Source organism: Crocodylus porosus, unplaced genomic scaffold (genome assembly GCF_001723895.1).
Source record: "Crocodylus porosus isolate Cpor-Errol unplaced genomic scaffold, CroPor_comp1, whole genome shotgun sequence".
NCBI lineage: Eukaryota > Metazoa > Chordata > Crocodylia > Crocodylidae > Crocodylus > Crocodylus porosus.
The window spans coordinates 37370285-37389129 of record NW_017728951.1 but is presented as its reverse complement, the minus strand read 5'-3'; the positions used below and the strand labels follow the sequence as shown (position 1 = coordinate 37389129).

Below are 18845 nucleotides of genomic sequence, written 5' to 3'. Positions count from 1 at the left end.
ATAATCATCCTTCAGGTATTTGAAGACTATTACCAAATCCCCCATAGTCATCCCTTCTCCAGAGTAAGTTAACCTAGTTCTTTTTACCCTTTCCCCGTAAATCATACTTCCCAGACCTATAATCATTTTGGTTACTTTCCACTGTTCTCTTTCCAATCTGTCCGTATCTTTCTTGAAGCACGGTGCCCAAAACTGGACACAATACAGCAGATAAGGCCTCACCAGCACCAAAGCATGGAAGAATCACTCTCTGCCAATTGCACGAGAGACTCTTAACAAATGCACAGAAGACACAGGATGGCTCAGAGGACTGTTTTTGACAAACGTTCTTCAGCTCTTACTCATTGCCTCACATCTAACACATGCTCATACCAACTGACTGACAGTGGTTGGGTGGGCTGGCATGTGTTAAGTTTTATTGGTCCTATGGTTAGTGTGCAAGCGTCCCTATAGGAAATTCCTTGTTGCTCCAAGAAGCCCAGAATACACTGATAACGCCATGTAGACACGACTCCTCTTTTACCCCAAGAAATGTTGTCATCTCAGGGGACTAGGGGTAAGACATTGCTAAGAGGCTGCATGTAACAGGGAACTTAAAACCTGTTACTAGGAAGCATGATGGCTCCTTCAAGAACAGTACTTTCAGGGCTGGTCGAGTGACCGGAAGAGAGCTCAGGCTAGAGCTATATAAACCCTAGTCTGAGCTAGCCAGGTGGGACCGGGCTGGGAGGGTAGACTTCGAACTCCCAGACAAGCTGCGGCAGCTCTTGGAGAGAGAACAGCAGACACTGGGATGCAGAGACGGAGCCACGGCACTGCAAGCAGGCAGATTGCCTTTTTACATTTATTTTTGTTATAGCCCAGAGGCTTACTGCTTATGCTGTATTTTGTAAACTGGTGGTTTGTGGATGGGGCTGTAGGGGAGGTGGAGACCTCATTAGCGCCCACAGGATGCAGCTACAGAGAGGCTAGAGAGCCCAGCACCAGAGGGATACAGCAGACAAGGGCCAGGGGCCCAGTTGGGGAGCTAGGGCTTTAAAGCCAGGCCTGAGATAATAGGTATGGGCAAAAGGGTTTAGCCATATACAAGGGGATGAAGCTGGATAGGCTGAAGTCCCAACAGAGTTGGAGAACAGCATATAGGACCACATGCCCACAGCATATTAAGAGGCTAAAACTTCGAAGCCTGACCCTATTTCATGGGTCTAGGCTGGTGGGGCAGAAGCCGAGTAGGCTGAAGTCCCAAGAAACGCATACAACTAACCTCTGTGGGGTATGAGGCATGTTAAGGGAAAGTTGGAACATGCAATTAGCCTCTAAGGCAAAAGGACCTCACAGCTTTGGTGAGTGGGAATGTAGATATTGCTTGGGAAGCCCTGGGTCAGCTTCCTCATCAAGAACCAAGGAACATCAAGTCATGGCAGGCATGTGAAGGGGAGTTTGTTCTCAGAGGAAAACTGAGATATCAAATGACTTTGGGGTACCTTTGTAGGCTTAAAAATGCTGCTGAAGGTGTTACCCTGTTACTCTGTACCACTGGCACTATCCATATTTGTTAAAAGATTAAAGGGCCATCAATAGGGCACCTTTGACCTGTAGTGAATTCTTTAAAGAATTTAAAAGCTGAAGAATTCCAAGCTCTGGATTTTGGATGCTATGCTAATGTCCTCTTTCCCAAAAAATGAACGCCTTACTAGGCATATTCTGCTTTAGGAACCAGCACTCACAGAGAATAAAAGCCACGCACTTCTGTTGTTCAACATTGGTTGTATTTAAGAACTACACTTCAGAAGGTACCATGTGTTTCTCTCACACACCCCTATTGTAAAACACACATAGCTTCCCGATACCATTGCAGGGGCATTGAAAGCACAAATGGAAAGGGGAGTGGAGGGGAGGAAAATGTCAGTCCATCAGTGCATTGTAAATGAGCTTTCATGTCAGTCAAGTGCAGCAAGAACTGCCCAGACACTTAAAAAGTTAGACCTTTGGCAATAAAAAAAAAAATCCCATAGTTTCCATATGTACCATCCACTCTGAGGCACTTGGACCTCATATCTTAGGATTCAAAAACAGAGGCACCAGCTAGCAGCTCATATGACTGCTGTGCTCTGAACAATGTCATGTAGATAAGGTCCACTTCGGCCATCCTCTAAGTAAGGCAAGAGGACTTGCCCACACTCCAACAACTTTTGGGAAGACTTCAGTTTTAGCCAGAGTCAGAAGACGTTGATTGTTTCTCCTCTTCTCCATCTCCAAGGTGGATGGTTGAAAAATACTTTGCCGAGTGACCTTGGTTCTGATCTAGTCAAAGCTTTGGAGAGGAAGTTTGTCTCCTGCTGCCCCCTCACCTGGTGTTAAATTTCACTAAATCAGTGGCATGGGGATTTTCTGTAGCAAGATGTCTGTTGTTGCCCACTGTGCCACTCAACACCAGACCTGTAACCAGCTTTTGAGAACAATTTAAAAAACTGAAAGAACCCACTAGATATTGTCTGACAATTCAGCTGAGTTAAGCATTTCTTCTGTTTCTACATAAGGAAAGTTCACTGTAAATGTTATAAGAACTGTCCCAGCACAAGGTAGCACAGAACTAGATAAAGATACAATGGGATTTCCCTAGTGTTGTCTCCTCCCTAGACTGTAAACTTCACAGAAACCTGCATGTCAAAATAGGCCCCAAAGAGAAAAGGAAATAAAGCACTAGGAAATAAAGTTAAAGGAACTAGCTCTCACTGGTCATTGGGGTGCATTAAATGGGACCCAGTACAAATTAGCCCACCTCTAATTTCTACGATCACTTAGTCACATTCAATAGACTGCCTAGGAATAGCATAGCAATGCATAAGAAACTAGAGCATGTCCCCATAAGAATTGGAAGCCTCTGCAAGGAAAAAGAACTAGGAAGGGGTTGATGGCTCTTCTGGTAGGTTGTTGGGACTCTAAAAAGGAAGCTCTGCTGCTTCCAAGTCCTTGCCTTTCCATTTTCTAGGCTACCGTGACAAGTCCAAAGGATTCAAACAAATTTAACACACTTAAACAAAAACCTTCCCCTACTTCTCCTACACGGTTGTACAGGGAAAGAGGCAACACAACAGCACAAGCCAAACTGGTACACTGAGAGCCTGACAGCTTCACACACACACTACTCGCTGAGCTTACCAGTAAAGGGCACTTTCTGTTTTGTCCAAGGAAACCGGCACCCCCTGGTGGAGAAAAGGGAAGCTGTGTGTGTCTCATTCTGAACTGGTCATTTGACAGTCTCTCAGTTCAGGACCCCTGAAAATCAGTTTTCATGTGGCTTAATCATAGGAGCCTTGGTCAGTGTCCTGGTGTATCTATTGCCCTTTACCACACTATACCCACTCTTAAACATACTGTGACTTTAGAAAGAGAGGAAGGAAACCTTCACTCCTCAAAGAAATCTGTCGACAGAATAAAAGGTTCCCCCCCAGCTCCATACAAGAGGTAGGACTCAGGAAGGGTGGGATTCTGTGTGTACATACTATATGGATTCAATCATTCTACTCCGTATCCAGCTCCAATGCCCTGAGCATAAATGTCTTGGGGGTAGGGGGATCCAAATCATCTGCCCAGTTGTTCCTCATACCAAAGTCATCACGTGCTTATGCCCACTATCTATCTAAAAGTTCCAGGATTCAGCAGGTACAAGACCTAACACAAGAGGGTCATGAAAAGCTAAGGCTTCCTGCCATCCACAGACTTTCCATACCAGTTTTCAGATATCATGCGTCTACTGCAAGCACCACAGAAACCCAGCTGATGGGCTTGAACTCGAGGAGGTTGAGGGAATGAGATCACAACTGGCTCCCTCCCAAACTGTCCTTTATACACTTTAAACCCCAGAAGGAACACATCTGAGTGCCTGAAGCCAACTTCTCATCTCAGTACACAGGGAAAACACAGTTACTGGAAGATGGATTCTTGCCCACTAAGTGCAGATTCTTTCTTGGGAGGTGAAAGATTCAGTTGGATGACAGTGGGGAAAGATGGGGGAGGCTAATGGTTTAGCAGTTCCAGTAGTCCCCTCAAATTGTTGTGGGTGGGACAGGGATGGGCCAAGAACCCATCAGTCTGTTAAGTGCTGCGTGCAATACTAGCGCTCGGTATCTTCCATTGCTTGTGAACAAAGCAGCTCCAACAGTTGCACACGTAGCTAGGGCTTAGTCATACCGACCCTTAATCATCATGTTCAACAAGGGACCCACCTGTTCAAGACAAAGAGAGACTGTTAGCCACAGAACACGCACCACAAGAGAGGCTGCAAAAGTCCATCCCCTGTCTCTGGCTGTGATAATATCAGCTCCTGCAAACTAAGTAAGGTGAAGAAAACAGAAGATTGGCAACACTGGAGTTTGTTATTTACACTCCAGAAAAGACATTTGGCCCAATTCATTAGTGAACCATGACAATGCCATGAGAGAACTGTACCATCTTTCAGATGAAATACAAGACCAGTCTCAAAGATACTGCACATCTTTCCACAAAAGAAAGCCTTAGGGTCCTGGCCAAATCCCAGCTCAGGTATACTATATACATCTTCTGTATGCAAAAAAAATCCCACCTGTAATTTCAGTTGTAACCCATTTAATTTACTTCTTGTCCTAAACTTGTTCTATATTGCTGGACACTACATATTAAGTGAGCTACCAAATTCAGAGGCTATTTCGGAGCAAAGGAATGTTCTCCTTGTATAAATTGCATGATATTTTGAGATCATTTGAAATGAAAAACTTGACAAAGATGTTTACCATGGCTTGACCTATCAGTAAACATTGTGTTAGAATAGCCAGGAAATGCCTTTCACATCTTGGTTAACAAACAGAAAAAAAAACAAAAAAGGCACCTCCCTTGGGGGATACTAGGTGTTTGTGCTAGAGAACACTACTAAATATTTTCAGACACCAACATGTTCTTGAACTGATCAACAGTTCAGGATCAATGCTTGGAAAAATGTGTTTGTTATGAAGACATTTGCATTTAGCACCCAGCATTTCAACTTCAGCAGAAGAAGAGTGTATTTTCAGAGAGAAACCACATTCCAAATACCAGTTTCATCCTTCAGTTTATGAGGTACTAGGTCAGGGGTGGGCAATTATTTCAGGTGGAGGGGCGCCTACTGAGTTTTGGCAAACCACTGAGGGCCACATGACAGGTAGCCGGGGCAGATAAATATTAATTTTCTAAATTTCTTATGGGGTTCATGGGCCAGATAGAATGGCTTGGTGGGCCGCATCTGGCCCGTAGGCCGCATGTTGCCCACCTCTGCACTTGCTGCTAAAAGTCGTATCAGAAAACAGGCTTAGGGGGAGGGGGAAGGAGAAGGAAGCAAGAGTGTTATCAGAATGAGGTGGCTCTCAGCCTGGGACAGCTAGACAAAACAATACTGTATTCCAGTGAGAAGCTCGTTACGGACCTTGCCCTAACTGTCCTGAAACATTACCCCCTCGATACTGTCATTCATCCTCCATTCATCTTTTGACCAGCAATGTTTGTCTGGCAATATCCAGAATAAAGCATAACAAGTCTTGTTGAAGACACTAGTTTCCAATGTTACAACATACTGCGGTATGCACAAATGTTCCCAAGCTTTATAATTTGAGGGATTCATCATTTTGTAATCCCAAGGCACCGTGAGGTCAGAGTGTTAAGACTTGCCACTAACAATACTGCTGCATTGCCCCTTCTCCCTTAAGGCCACACAATTTGCTGGCGGCTGAAGTTCTGCAGACCACATTCATCTACTTCATTTGCAGTGGGAGCATTTCTTTTTAAACTGTACCTCTTGTGGATTTCCCAGGGCCTCTCCCAACATCTTCTCAATGTTCCTCATTATTGCCACTTTCTGATGAGCCTTTAATGGATATTCAATTCTCTTTGGAGTAGGGGCACCCTGAAAATAAAGAATAGCTTATTGTGTCCCTACTGAAATGTCTGCCTTCTCCCAGTATCACCTGTGTTGACAGGAAATACTCAACCAAGCATTACAGATAATTAGCAACAATGTTCTTTCGTGCCAAACCATGGACAGAACAAAAATCAGGTCCTTTCTAGTGACAAATCCTACATGCAAAATTACTGCAGTAATGTTAAGCCATGCTTGACAAAGACTGTTCTGTCTTCACGCTGCAGCACTGGAGGAGTTGGGGAAAGTCCTATGAAATAATGAACCACCACAAAGAAGTTGGAAGGAGATGTTCTTACCTTGTACCAGAAATTCACAGTGATAGTAATTCCCCCGTTCAGCAGTGACTCAATGTGATGCCACCTGCACAGAAATGACACAAGATGGAGAAAGAAACTCCTGCAAAGTGAGACATCCCTACATACTGAAGAAGGCCATATTACTGGAGAGTGACCTTGTCTTGTCCCTCTGCCATCAACAAAACCCCCCACCTGACCTTTGTACAACTCCCCTTAGTTACTGAAATCTAAATACTTTTGTGGCACATATGACTATAGCATCTGAAAGCCCCACACACCTCAAAACTCCAGGGTAGGAAGTAGTTTTTCTCTCATTTACAGACAAGGACTGGAAGCAAAGAGTGGTAAAGATCTGCTTAAGACCTCACAGCAAGTATGCAGTTCAGCCTGAAATAACACCAAGATCTCTTGAAGCCCAGCACTGTTCCAACAAAAAGATTATCTTTTCCCTTTAAACTTCCATGTGCTCCACATCCCTTTTAACTTCTCATCCCAGCCCTGTCATGTGCCAGCTCATTGCATGCTCCTTACCAGTACATAGGGATGTAGAGAACATCACCCGGGCCCACCACCGTCTCATAGCCAACCACATTTTGGAAGTTAGGGAATTTCTCATAATCAGGATTGTCAAAGTCCACCTGGAGGATCAGAAAAGATAAGAACATAGAACTGATGAGCAAACATATGGAACTAAGAAGAGTATCTTTTTCATTGACGGTCTCTATTTCAGGCTCTCCCAGTACTGCATCCTTCTGTTGATCTGTGCTTTGCAGGTCACTTCTGTACAACAAATACCTCCAAAAATGCTTCCAACTACTGTGGTGTTAAGTCTGAATGACAGGTACATCAAAAAGATTTATTGGACTCTGTCTCTCTCAAGTTGGGGATAGATAAAAGAATCTTACCCCCTTTAAAAGGAAGGGGCTTACAGCTGAATCCACCTTAAGTGTTTTGTCTGCTGTTATCCCACAGCAAATGGAAGCTAAACTGCAATAATTTCCTATTAGGTTAATTACTTCAGGAGTAAATTACTGCGATTCAATTTCACTTACTACTGAATATGAGTGGAGAGACAAAACAGTTATAGTGGATTCAGCTGATGTTTATGCATGAGCATGAATTCCCTCCTCAACTCACCCTCCCTCCCTAATGCAGTATAGTTGCCTGCCCCAACTCTCCATGAATAATTAATTAAACAGGAAGAAGAGTAAAGAGAAAGGAAATAGTCCCCCAGTTATTTTATTGCAAAACAAGATGTGTGTATTCCTAGAATATACGATTCAAGACTGAAAGAAAACTTATTTGGATCAAAGCAAATAAGAGGAAGACAAGAAACATTTCCAAAAAAGTTATGTTCTTCAGCTAACAAATTAGCACTCAAGAGCCCAGAAGACAATGCTTTGCACATCTATCACTTCTCAAAGTACCTGCAACAAGAAGTTTTACATCATTACTGTAGTAGACAGCACATGGGGAAACTGAACACCTGAGAATTAAATGACTTGTTCAGCTCACGGTTAGTAGCCAAACTTAAGAATTCCGTCTGCTCTATTACAAGAACACATTTGCCTCAAAGTGATGCTGATGTGTAACCTACTGCATAACTGATGCACAGCAGAGTCCAATTTTACAATAGAGACCAAATATAACTGATCTGATACAGACATTCTAGTGGCTCAGCTGCAAGGTAGGAATTGGTTCACAATACAGAGCTAGCATATCTTCCACACAGCTACAACTTTCCCAAACGTACTCCTTTCTATGTGTAATAGAGAACAGATCCAATTCACCACAGTCATTATTCTCACCTGGCTCTGCCTGTCACATGGATGGTGCACTGGGTAGGGGTAGAGGCATTCAAACTGATCTGGAGGGAACAGGATACACCGCTTGTAGCCCTTGATCTGAGCAAAGAAGTTCTGCTGCTCATCATAGTGAGCTGGTGTCACATTCCCTGCACAAAGAAAGAGGCTGATAGTCACCAGACAGAAACACTCTCACCTCTATTTTAAAGGCTAGGGCAAAGTAGCAGAGTTAAGGATTGGCTGTTTGAGTAAAAAAGGGGAGGAGCTTTTAAAAACACTAAAGCTCTTAGTATTGAGGGGTGGGGAAGATAAATATATTCTATAGGGCTTTAAGGGGCTGATTAGGAAGTGTCAGTATTTTTGCAAGTTTCATTTAAAAAAAAAGGGCCCTCCACCTCCTTGAGATGCCAGACCATCCCCTCAGAGTAGGTCTCCATAACATGATTATTAGAGAAAGGACAGGAATACTGTCCAGTGAAGAAGTAGTTAATGACTGACACTTTTCAGACTTCAATGGTAAGAAAAACCTTAGAAAAGGAACTGGGATTCTGAGCCACTGTGTCAGGCAATCTACAAACTCAACAGCACCGGTTCAGTCTTTGTCTACATGTTAAGGTATCTCAGAAATACAATGGTCAAATGCTAAATGTGGTTAAGAGAATAAGACTGCAAGATGGCTAACTCCAGAAAGATGTTCCTTTTCACTTCTGCAAACTGGGCCCAATGATTTTGAGTGACTCTTAATAACTGGATGTAGTTTGACGAAGTTACAAGCCTTTGGCAAGAGTCTATGCCGTGTATTTATATGGAGTTTTTCCTTTACATTAGTAAAGCATACAGTGAAGGTAGGAGCTTTACTACCTGCGTATGATTAGCTTACTTAGCTGCACAGTGAAAGTAACAGCCAGAGTTTGGACAGCCATCAATTTCTAAGGAGCTTAAGACTGGTAATTCAAGTGTGACAGGCAGTTTGATTAAATCTCATCCCCATGTCCCTCAGAACTTAAATTCACAAACCAGATGAGAGATTAAAGAAATATTCGCCTTCCACCAAAATGTCCTGCATGAAGATGATGAAGTAAAGCACATGTTTTCTGAAACTTCAGCCTACAGTTCAGTCCCCAAATTGATTTCCAATTCAATACTTATCAGGTGCCTACCTTCAAGATCCTAAGGGCACTAATATGTTGCAGTATCAAACTGAAGTCATTTGAAAGATGATTCTTTCCTCCAATATGCTGCCCACTAACACCATATTATGGCATTGGCTCACTATTGATTCAGAAAGAATAATTCCAACATCTCTTTACATTCTGAACGGGCTTACTCCTGCTTAGCTCACAACAGGTTGCATTCTGACCTTAGCAAACCTACTGCATGCTTATTCTTGCAGTATTCAGAGACTGGAAAAAGAATGTAACTTTCTGTGCACTTAAAAACCAAAAACCAATACAGGAATGTATAGGATCAGTTCACCCATCACTGATAAAGACCAGGGGCAGCTACAGACCATGAGTATTGTTAATTCAAAATGCACTCCACAACTCTGACACAATGGCAGAGAGCTGAACCTACAGTGAGCAATTAAACCATGGAAACATCTCCAAACAACTACAGCATACTTTGGCCACTATCTTTAACTTGGATTACAGAAAAATTGTACACACAAATGAAACTCCCCGTAAGTTATCGGTGCTGCTTCCGAGACGAGAGGTCAGTTAATTCTGGAAAGAAGTGGTCAGAACAGCTAAAAATGACCCCCAGAATTCAAATTCACCAATGACCCTCCTGGAGATCAGTGTTAGAATCAGTCAGTTGCTTACCTTCCATGCCAATAAGCAGTAAATTGGAGGTCAACTGCCCCCACCCACGCTTCCCCTGCTGCTTGTTAATCCAGTTCCAATTAAAGCCTAAGAAATCCATCACAATCTTCCTTCCAACTGTATCATTCAGTGTCTGCTGCAAATACAACCTGCATTTTCCAGAGAGAAAAGTTAAAGAGTGAGCATTAAGCATCTGTACATACAAAAAGGCATCTTCTCATTACCCTCAAAAAGATCTCTCTTTCCCTCCACACACATGCATATATACCCCCCACCCTTTTACTATTACAAACAGGTAGATTTGAAGATAAGTCTCACATAAACACTGAAAAATCACCTTCTCTACAAAGGATGGAGACACCTACTATTTTTAGAAATTCTACTGTCATCACCCAGGATTACAGAGAAAATCTCATAGATTTCATAGACATTAGGGCTGGAAGAGACCTCAGAATATCATCGAGTCCAGCCCCCTGCCCCAGGGGCAGGAAGTCAGCTGGGGTCATAGGATCCCAGAAAGATAAACATCCAAATTTCTCTCGAAGGTGTTCAAAGTAGGTGCCTGAACCACCTCCAATGGCAGGCTATTCCAGACCCTGGGGACTCAGACAGTAAAGAAGTTCCTCCTTATGTCCAGCCTGAAACAGTCTTGGAGGAGTTTATAACCGTTCGACCGTGTCATCCTTTGGGATGCAAGAAATTCATGCCTATGGAAGGGAAGAGTTCTGAAAACCTGAGTCAAACTTTGCCCTACAGAAATTCTGACAAAGGAAATTGATTCATATTTGGTTCAAATAATAATATATTGAAAGAAGGACTTCAATGTCAGGCTTTGGAGCAAGGAGAAACTAATCAGCAAGTTCATTAAAAGGGAAGTTTAAAAAGCCCAATGTATCAGACAGCCACTGTCTATAGCCAAGTCAAATTAATCTGTACCCTTAAGATTAGTCCTTCTTCTTAATTTAAGTCACTAAAATCCTCGAGGAACCTTCCAATAAAAAGTTTGTTTGGGCAGGATGAGGTTGAAGGAGTCTTAACATAAATATTAGATCTCAGCTCGCCAAGCTCAATGGCACATCCGAACATGTGTGGCTACAGAGCAAGAACCAAAGAGAGAGAGAGAACCTCATTCACTGCAGATGAGTAGTGCATATTAATACTCCAATACCCAGGTTCAGCAGTCAAATACAAGTAAAGCTGCTCCTGAGCAGTGTGCTGAATCTTGACATGCCATCTGAAAGGAAAAGCCACAGAACCAACGAAGGCTCAGGGGCCCAGTATGGGGACAGACAACTCCTCTGTTCTCTATAGCCGATTCAAATCCAGCCAATATTCATAGTATCCAGGAGTTGGTCCTATCTAATGGCTGCACAGTGAATTATGTGAAATGAGTAGTTAACCTAGTTGCTAACAGACGAGCATCACAATCAAATCACGGACACAGCATTAATTTACAGCTTTGCTAGCAGCATGGGAAGAGACACCAACCAGCCTACACCAGAGACTAACCCCCCTTTCTGTTTAACCCCTCATCCATCCAAGGAAAAGGTAACGTGCATACATGCAGCACTGGCAGGGGGGAGGCTGACTGTTAGTGCTTGGGCCTCTCCTAGGGATTGGGGCCTTTATTCTCCAAGGCTACCAAGTTAAGTTCTTTCCACCAGGAACGAGAAAGTGAAGAAATATGGAGCCCTTCCTGCCAACCACTGAAAGAAAACTGAGTCATAACTGAAGACATACAACTTTGAAACTTATTAAGGCTTGGACATAGCAAAGATAAACCTGAAAAAAAACCCTTTTCAAGCACCAAGCTTGAGAAAGGAAACATCTCAGGAAAAGAAAAAAAGGATACATGCTCCTTCCATACTCATAATCCCTAAATCTCAATTTATCATCTAATGGATGGATGGATAACCATCCATAAAGCATGGATAACCAAAGACATCTCCAAGGCTCACTTACCTCTCACCACTCCCTTTCTGCTGAATTTCCTTGAGCCTTTCAACAAACTCAGTGAACTTCATTTCTTCCCTGCTCGACTTGGGCTTGAAGTTTTTGAAATTGGCCATTTTCTTCTCATCATAATACAAAAACTTGTGTGTGCTGGCACTATACACTGAGAAGTCTCCATTGCCAATGTTTTCCTGGAGGTAATCCAGGTCCCACTTCAGGGCGGGATACACCAGGTTCGTGTCAGTCAGCACCACTGGCTCCTAGATAAAAAAAACAAAACAGGAAGTGCATTGGTTCAAGAAACTCTGGAGAAACCAGATGAGTAACTGATTACCACTATCAAGTTTCCCTTCTGGACCAAGAGGAGGACAATCAGATGACATGGTCTGGGAAGGAGGGGAGGAAAGTCCCAAATACATACCCATAAGACAAAAGGTTTTAAGACAAGCTCATGGAGGAGTGTCAGGTTCCAGCAACCAACCCTGTAAACCAGTCAAAGCAGCATCTCAGGGCAGGATATAGGAATTGCCTGACTGAGTTATGCAGCAGTGGTTCTTGTATCCTAACAGCAACCTGTACCCAGGTGCCTCAGAAGATAGTACAAAATACCCTCAACTCCACAATACGGAGTACAAAACACCACTTTGTGTAGCCTTGTGATAGAGGCCAGGTTTGATTCCTGGATTAGCAGGGAAAAAAAACATACTAAAGCAAAGTGCTCTGTTATGAGGACAGTCAATACAAATACTTGCATTGATCTTCAGTGGTCCCTTTGACAAGAGCTCAGCACTCTTTCACACTCCCTACCCACCAGAAAAATGCGACTGAGTGACAGGCCACACATGCCCCACAACCCTTCTTAGGGAAGGATCTAGCCATGTCCCCTGTCCCATAAACGGATTACAGACATGCAGCCCCGGCACTAATATTTTTCCTGTACTTGGTGGAAGAGACCACATGTTTCTGAAACCTACACGTCCACTTTCTTTTTAATAGCTTTGCAGTTACAGGTAGCACATTCATTTCACTGAGCTAAAGGTACAAAAGACTTATCAAATGCCACCTAGTTTGACCCATGAAATCCGCTGCATGACCAGCCTCTGTGGTGTCACCCAGTTCAAATCTGGCAACACATTTCAGCTTTGTAAAAGGCATGTTTCCACATAAGGAAGTGTCCCCAATTCCCTGCAAGTTTCACAACCCAAACATTGCGGCAGGAAAGAGACATCCCCCATAAGCAAGAGGAAACTGACACCACTGAGCCTCCCTCTACAAACAGAAAAGGGAAACAGCACGCAAAGACAAATGGCAATCTAATCGCCTGCAGGACTAATGACCCAGGGGGCTGCTTCCCAGGCCACAGAAGAAACCTGCTTTTGCTCTTCGATGGTTTGGGTCTGGGCTGCCCAACTGGTGGCCCCTGGGCTACCTGCTGCCCACGAGGGGTTCACAAGTGCCTGGCCCAGAGCTCCCATCTGCTAACCCTATTGCTCCAGCAGCAGTAGCAGAAGCATCAGCAGCGGCAGCCGCCGCCGGAATCTCGCTGCCCGCCTCCCTCCCTTCCTCCCCCGGGCTCGGTGCAGCGCGGCCCCGCCGGTCCTGCAGCTGGGAGGCGTGGGGACGAAGCAGGGGGCGCCCCGGGCGCTCCCCCCGGGGCAGGCACCTCGTTCTCAATGAGCTCCTCGGCGCGCGGGTCGCCGTGGCTGAGGCGCGGGATGGGCCGCGTCCCGAACGTGTAGGGCCGGAACTGCGCCTCACTCCAGCCGGGGTCCGCGGGCAGCGCCGCCCCGTCCTCCGGCTCCGCCCGGCACCCGGAACCCCCCGCCGCCGCCGAGGAGGAGGAGGAAGAGGAGGCCGCCGCCATCGCCACCCGAACGGGGGAACCTGGAACCGAACGAGGGAACCTGGAACCGGAAGCGCCCTCCGTCCCCGCCCAGAGCGATGCCGGAAACGGGGGAAGACCATAGAGACGGGGAGCCAGAGAGGCCTCTTCCGGGGTACAAGGGGTATTAACGGCGCCGCGGGCGCTAAAGCGGGGAAGTGCCGGGGGGAGAGTGTCCTTAGCGGCGGCGCCGTGGAACGGGAGTCTTTGGTCTCCCTGCGCCAAGGCAGCGCCCAGGGCTGGGCCGGGCTGGTAAAGAATGCTGGCATCGGCTTATGGAAAAACGGGGGTGAACGTGACAGCACGGGGCCAACATTGGGCCGTGCCCTGCGCCCTGAAACGCCGCAGCTGCGACGCACCTAAGGGCCAGAAGCAGGCTTCAGCTCCGAGTATCTTCCTTCCAGTTTCCTCCTTGATGGACCTTCGCGTGATGAGGTGTCGACTTGATGGAGCCCAAGATGCAGGGTGTAGGCAGGACCCCCAGTGGCTGCTGTGGCACCGAGCACAGGGCAGGGCAGCTCATGTCACTTGTGGCATCTTGCCCATCCCAGGGATTCAGGTATTGAGTGTGAGTAGGGAGTCATGGACATGTAAACACGTTTGACTTTGGGCTCGTTTGATTTGTCTTTTGTTCTGAGCACCTAGAATTCCTACTGTCAACTCTTCCACAGTCCACAGGCTGGAAACTTGCTTTAAAATAAACAAATTTGAAAGCTGAGATACCCATGTAATCACAGATCTTCAGGAACACAGGAAATGAAATGCCAACTATCACAAAGCTTATGATAAAATCCCCTGATCTGGTATGCACAATCGGGAATCGTAAAAGATCACTGTAGCAAGGTGCAGGGCCTAGGGCAAATCAGGTTGTGGGGTGCCCAGACGCAGTGAGGAAGGGGATGGCGAGCAGCTGGATGTGAAGTTGACCTGGCTCCGTAGGGCCCCCCCGAAGTGCAGGGCCTGGGACAGTTGCCCTGATTTGGCCCCCCTGCCCCTCCAGGGATAGATTTGGGAATTGTACACCCAGCTGCACTTCCCATTGAGACAGCGCTGAAACGACTTAAAATATCAGGCACAGCTGGGTTTCCTACCAAAACAGAGACATTTTTACCAGGGCTTTTTTTGTTTTTTGCCCATATTTTAATTTCTCAACAAAATCACTGATGCTAATGTCACTAATACTAGCATTCCAAAGTCACTGTGTTAAGGTTCATCCCTTCCCATGTGTTTGGGTGGTCTTTCCAGAGGATGCTAGGATTCAAAACCATTTACTATAAATTAATATTTTAGTTGATAGCTTCTCGCCACTGATTTTAAGTAGAAGTAACGCAAGGCACAAACAGCACAATGTCTCTTAATTAATGGAAATACTTTGAAATTGTGTCAGTTTTGATGCTAGTAATGGCTTGGGAAATGTTGCCAGTTACAAGTTGGCCAAGATGCACCCGCATATTAAAAGTAATATTTTTACTTATGTGCTCGATGCAAGAATAATAACTGTACTTCCATTCAGAATCACCTGTAGCTTCAGATCACAAAATGAAATGAAAACTGAAAACATGGGTGCATGCAGGGCCTGTAGCCTTGGCTAGGATAATATAAGTTAGGGATGGTCCTGCTTTGAGCAGGGGGCTAAACTAGAATAGATGACCTCTTGAGGTCCCTTCCAACCCTACTTTTCTATGATTCTATGACTCCTCTTGAAGCTAAGCCACTGCACCTTGTATTTAACACTCATTGGATAAAACAGACAGAGTACAGTGGGTAAGTCCCTGCTTAATTGGGAGCAAAAATTCCAAGCTAAAAACCAGGACCAGTTTCCTTGCAGAGTAGCAGCCACCTTAGAGCGCACACAGCATATGTACACACAACCTGTGGCCTCTTCTTTTTTTTCCTGCTCCCACCTCTCACCTGCTCTTAGCTGCTCAAAGGAGCATCTTCAAAATGAGGGCTGGAGAAACATCTGAATAATGCCTAACCTGTAGCCTGTGGTTGGCACACTAGAGTGAGAAGTCAGAGAGATGATAAAATCAAATTGCCTGTGGGTGAGGGGGCCTAACACCTATGTCTGCTGCTTCCCAGGTAAGTACTCAGCCTTTGGGGCTAAAATACGGGAGGGCGTTGCTAGTCATGGTAGCCTGACCCATTCTGTGGAAGACTTGGAAAATCAAGTCAGAACATAGCTCAGCATTCAGCAGTGAGCCAGTAGAGGGAGCAAAGGTTTAGGATCCAACCAGCTGGGAAGTTTGAAGCCAGCTACAGATACAAAGAAGTGAGTGAAGGTTCTGTTTTGCAAATATGTGGACCTAGCAACAGAAAGCACTACACTTCATAGTATTTTCAGGACTGGGATTGATGCTGTTCCACTTGGAGTCAAAGGCAAAACCTGAGGTGTCTCCTATGATGCAGGATTGGGCCCTAAGTCAGTAGCTTTATTTAATAACAGATAGTAATGTCACCAAATATTTGTTTGTTTAAATAAACATTATCTAAAAATAAGACATTTTTTAAAAGTTCAAATCCCAATGCTTCACCCCATGACACACATTATAATTCAGGTACACCTTTGTGGTTCATCACTGTATTTATTAAATTAGTAGGTTCATAATTAATGTTGTTATTAGAACAAATGAGTTTAATGACACATTATCCAGGGCTGTTTTTGATCTGCAAAGGTTTATAATGTAGATCGTTATAGAGACATTACCCATTATGGCTGATGTGAATAACTGAAGGAAAATGAGTTCAACTACCACGGAGTTTACATAATGAAGTAAACTGTAGAATTCGTAATGTTAATATTGATCTTATCTACGATAACATATCGCCTACATTTGAAAAATAACATCACTAAATTAACATGCCATTTCAGCTGTTCATATTTTCCTAGCTCCACCAAGATAAGACAATTACATTCCAGTATTAACTTTAATAATATTGATACCAAATACAAAAAAGGCAATTTGCATAATGGAACCAGCTACAGAATTGATCTTATTTAGTATTGATCCTACTTTTCCATAAGATGCTGCCCTGTATTTGAAAGATAATATCCGTAATAAATTCTCATTACCCTGTTTCAGATGATGACATCTAGAGTGAAATATCACATCAATGCTCTTTTCATGTATTAGCTTTTAAGTCAATATTATAATAACAATGTCTGATTAAATCATATTTTTAGATGGGAGATTTTGCTTCTTGAATGTAGGGTTTTGATTGGTAGGCATAAACTGAAAATGAAAATCTCTCATTGCTTTAGTGCAGTGGTTCTCAACCTTTTTTGTACCAGGACTCATTTATAAACATTGATGGCCAGTCCTGACCTGCTGCCCCTGCCCAGCCCCTCAGTGTGTGGGGCAGGGTTTGGGTGTGTGGGGCAGGCAGGGCCCCAAGTGGTTTCTCGCAGGCTGGAACTCCACTAGTTTGCAAGGGAAAAGCCATGGTATCCCATGGTTTACTCTTTTAAAGAAGAATCCATTTTTAAAGTTTGCCTGCAACCCTTTCATATATTCTTGCAACACACTTCTGGGTTGTGACCCATGGGTTGAGAAACACTTCTTTAATGTATAAGCTACCCTTGAATAACAGAGTAAGAAGGCTTCACCTTAGAAATAAAGGAATTGACATCTCATTTTCTCTTCATCATATGTGTTGAAGGAGACTCTAAGGCAGTGGTCTCCAACTTTTTTAAGCAGGAGATCACCTTTAGCTTTTAAAAGCAACCCAAATCTACCATGCGCCTCCTCCTCCCCACCCCCCCCCACCAACTCAGCAGGTAAGTCTGTGGGGAGAAAAGGTGGGGAGGCAGAGGGAGAAAGAATTATTTGGGGGTGAGCCTTCCCAGCAGGTAAGTCCCACCCGGCTGGGCTCCACTCAATTTACCCCTGCTCCTGCCTCTGTGGCACTGTCCTGCACTGTGGGGGCCTCAATCTAGCCCCTACCTCTTCCCTCCCCCACAGAATGACCTGCTGGGCTGGAGTATGTGCATACACGCACACAGGCCCTCAGCCCCCAACCCCGGCCTCAGATCAACTCCAAGCGGCTCCAAGATCTACTGGTGGATCAAGAACCACTGGTTGGTGACCACTGCTCTAGGGTTAAGTCTACATAGCAACTTTTGCTAGCATTGCAATGCCACAGGCAGCTGTGATTTTTTGGGGGGGAATATTTCCTGCCAGCAAAAGCCCTAATGAAGGTGTGGTTTCACCAACACAAAAGTGCTTTTGCCAGTATGGCTTATTTCACTCGGCAAACTATAAACTATATCATAAAAAGATAATATATCCTCCAATATAAGTGGAATGTTTTTGTTACTGCCTCTTTTGTGGCATAAATTTTTAATGTAAACCAACAGCATTTCTGCCCATGAGAAAATAGCACATAAAACAATTATTGGTGTAAATTGATGCCATTGATATAGGAAAATACAAACTTGAATTTGGGAGGAAAATTTGTTAGTAACTTAAAAGGAACATTGTCAGTCACTTAAACTGCAGACCAAGGCTCTGACTCCATCTACAATCAGAGACAAAGGTGGAGAATTCTTGTTATGCCATGACGTGGGACTGAGCATCAAGGATGAAAAATGAAGAGAAAGCGGGGGAAGTTATGCAAAGTATGAGTGTAAGCAAAATCATGGCAAAGAGGAGATGGAAAACAGCAAAGTTGCTGTAATATTGTAGTACTGGCAGGGCAGGGTTGTGAGATTAGAGGAAGGGGAAAGGGAAATAGATTCTTGTGAAGCTGAAGTGTGGATGAGAGACAAGAAGTACATCTCCACTAGTGACTACAGCTGCTGTGGACATGACTGAGTTGGCTTTAAACTGATATATATATATCTGTATCAGTCCAAAGCAATTTCCAATTAAATTCCAAATATCCAAGCTCAGTATCCACATCTATCATTATCCATCTCTCATCTCAACATCCATATTGATCATTACCCATATCTAATCAAAATGAATATCCATGACTCAGATTTTCTACTGGGCCAGCATCCTATGTTCAACTCCCACGCCCACAGGCCTGGGAATCCAGATGCCTCCAGTTATGTTTGACCTGATCTGTGCTAGTGGTAGCAGAACAACCACAGCATCAAAGCCCAGTAGCCTAAGTACTTGACCAGTGTCCCAGGTAGATTTTGCAGACAAACTG

The 18845-nt window shown here is 44.3% G+C and overlaps 1 protein-coding gene across 1 annotated transcript; it reads right to left on the bottom strand.

Moving 5' to 3' along the window:
* Window positions 1-1747: 1747 nt before the first annotated feature.
* Window positions 1748-13704, bottom strand: HIF1AN (hypoxia inducible factor 1 alpha subunit inhibitor). Its single transcript, XM_019555967.1, has 8 exons — window positions 13470-13704; window positions 11816-12066; window positions 9854-10002; window positions 8034-8179; window positions 6757-6863; window positions 6226-6289; window positions 5804-5914; window positions 1748-4229 (listed from the first exon to the last, which is right to left on the bottom strand). Exons 1-8 carry the CDS (start codon window positions 13668-13670, stop codon window positions 4185-4187), a joined length of 1074 nt encoding a protein of 357 aa, XP_019411512.1. The 5' UTR covers window positions 13671-13704; the 3' UTR covers window positions 1748-4184.
* Between the last annotated feature and the right edge of the window lie 5141 nt (window positions 13705-18845).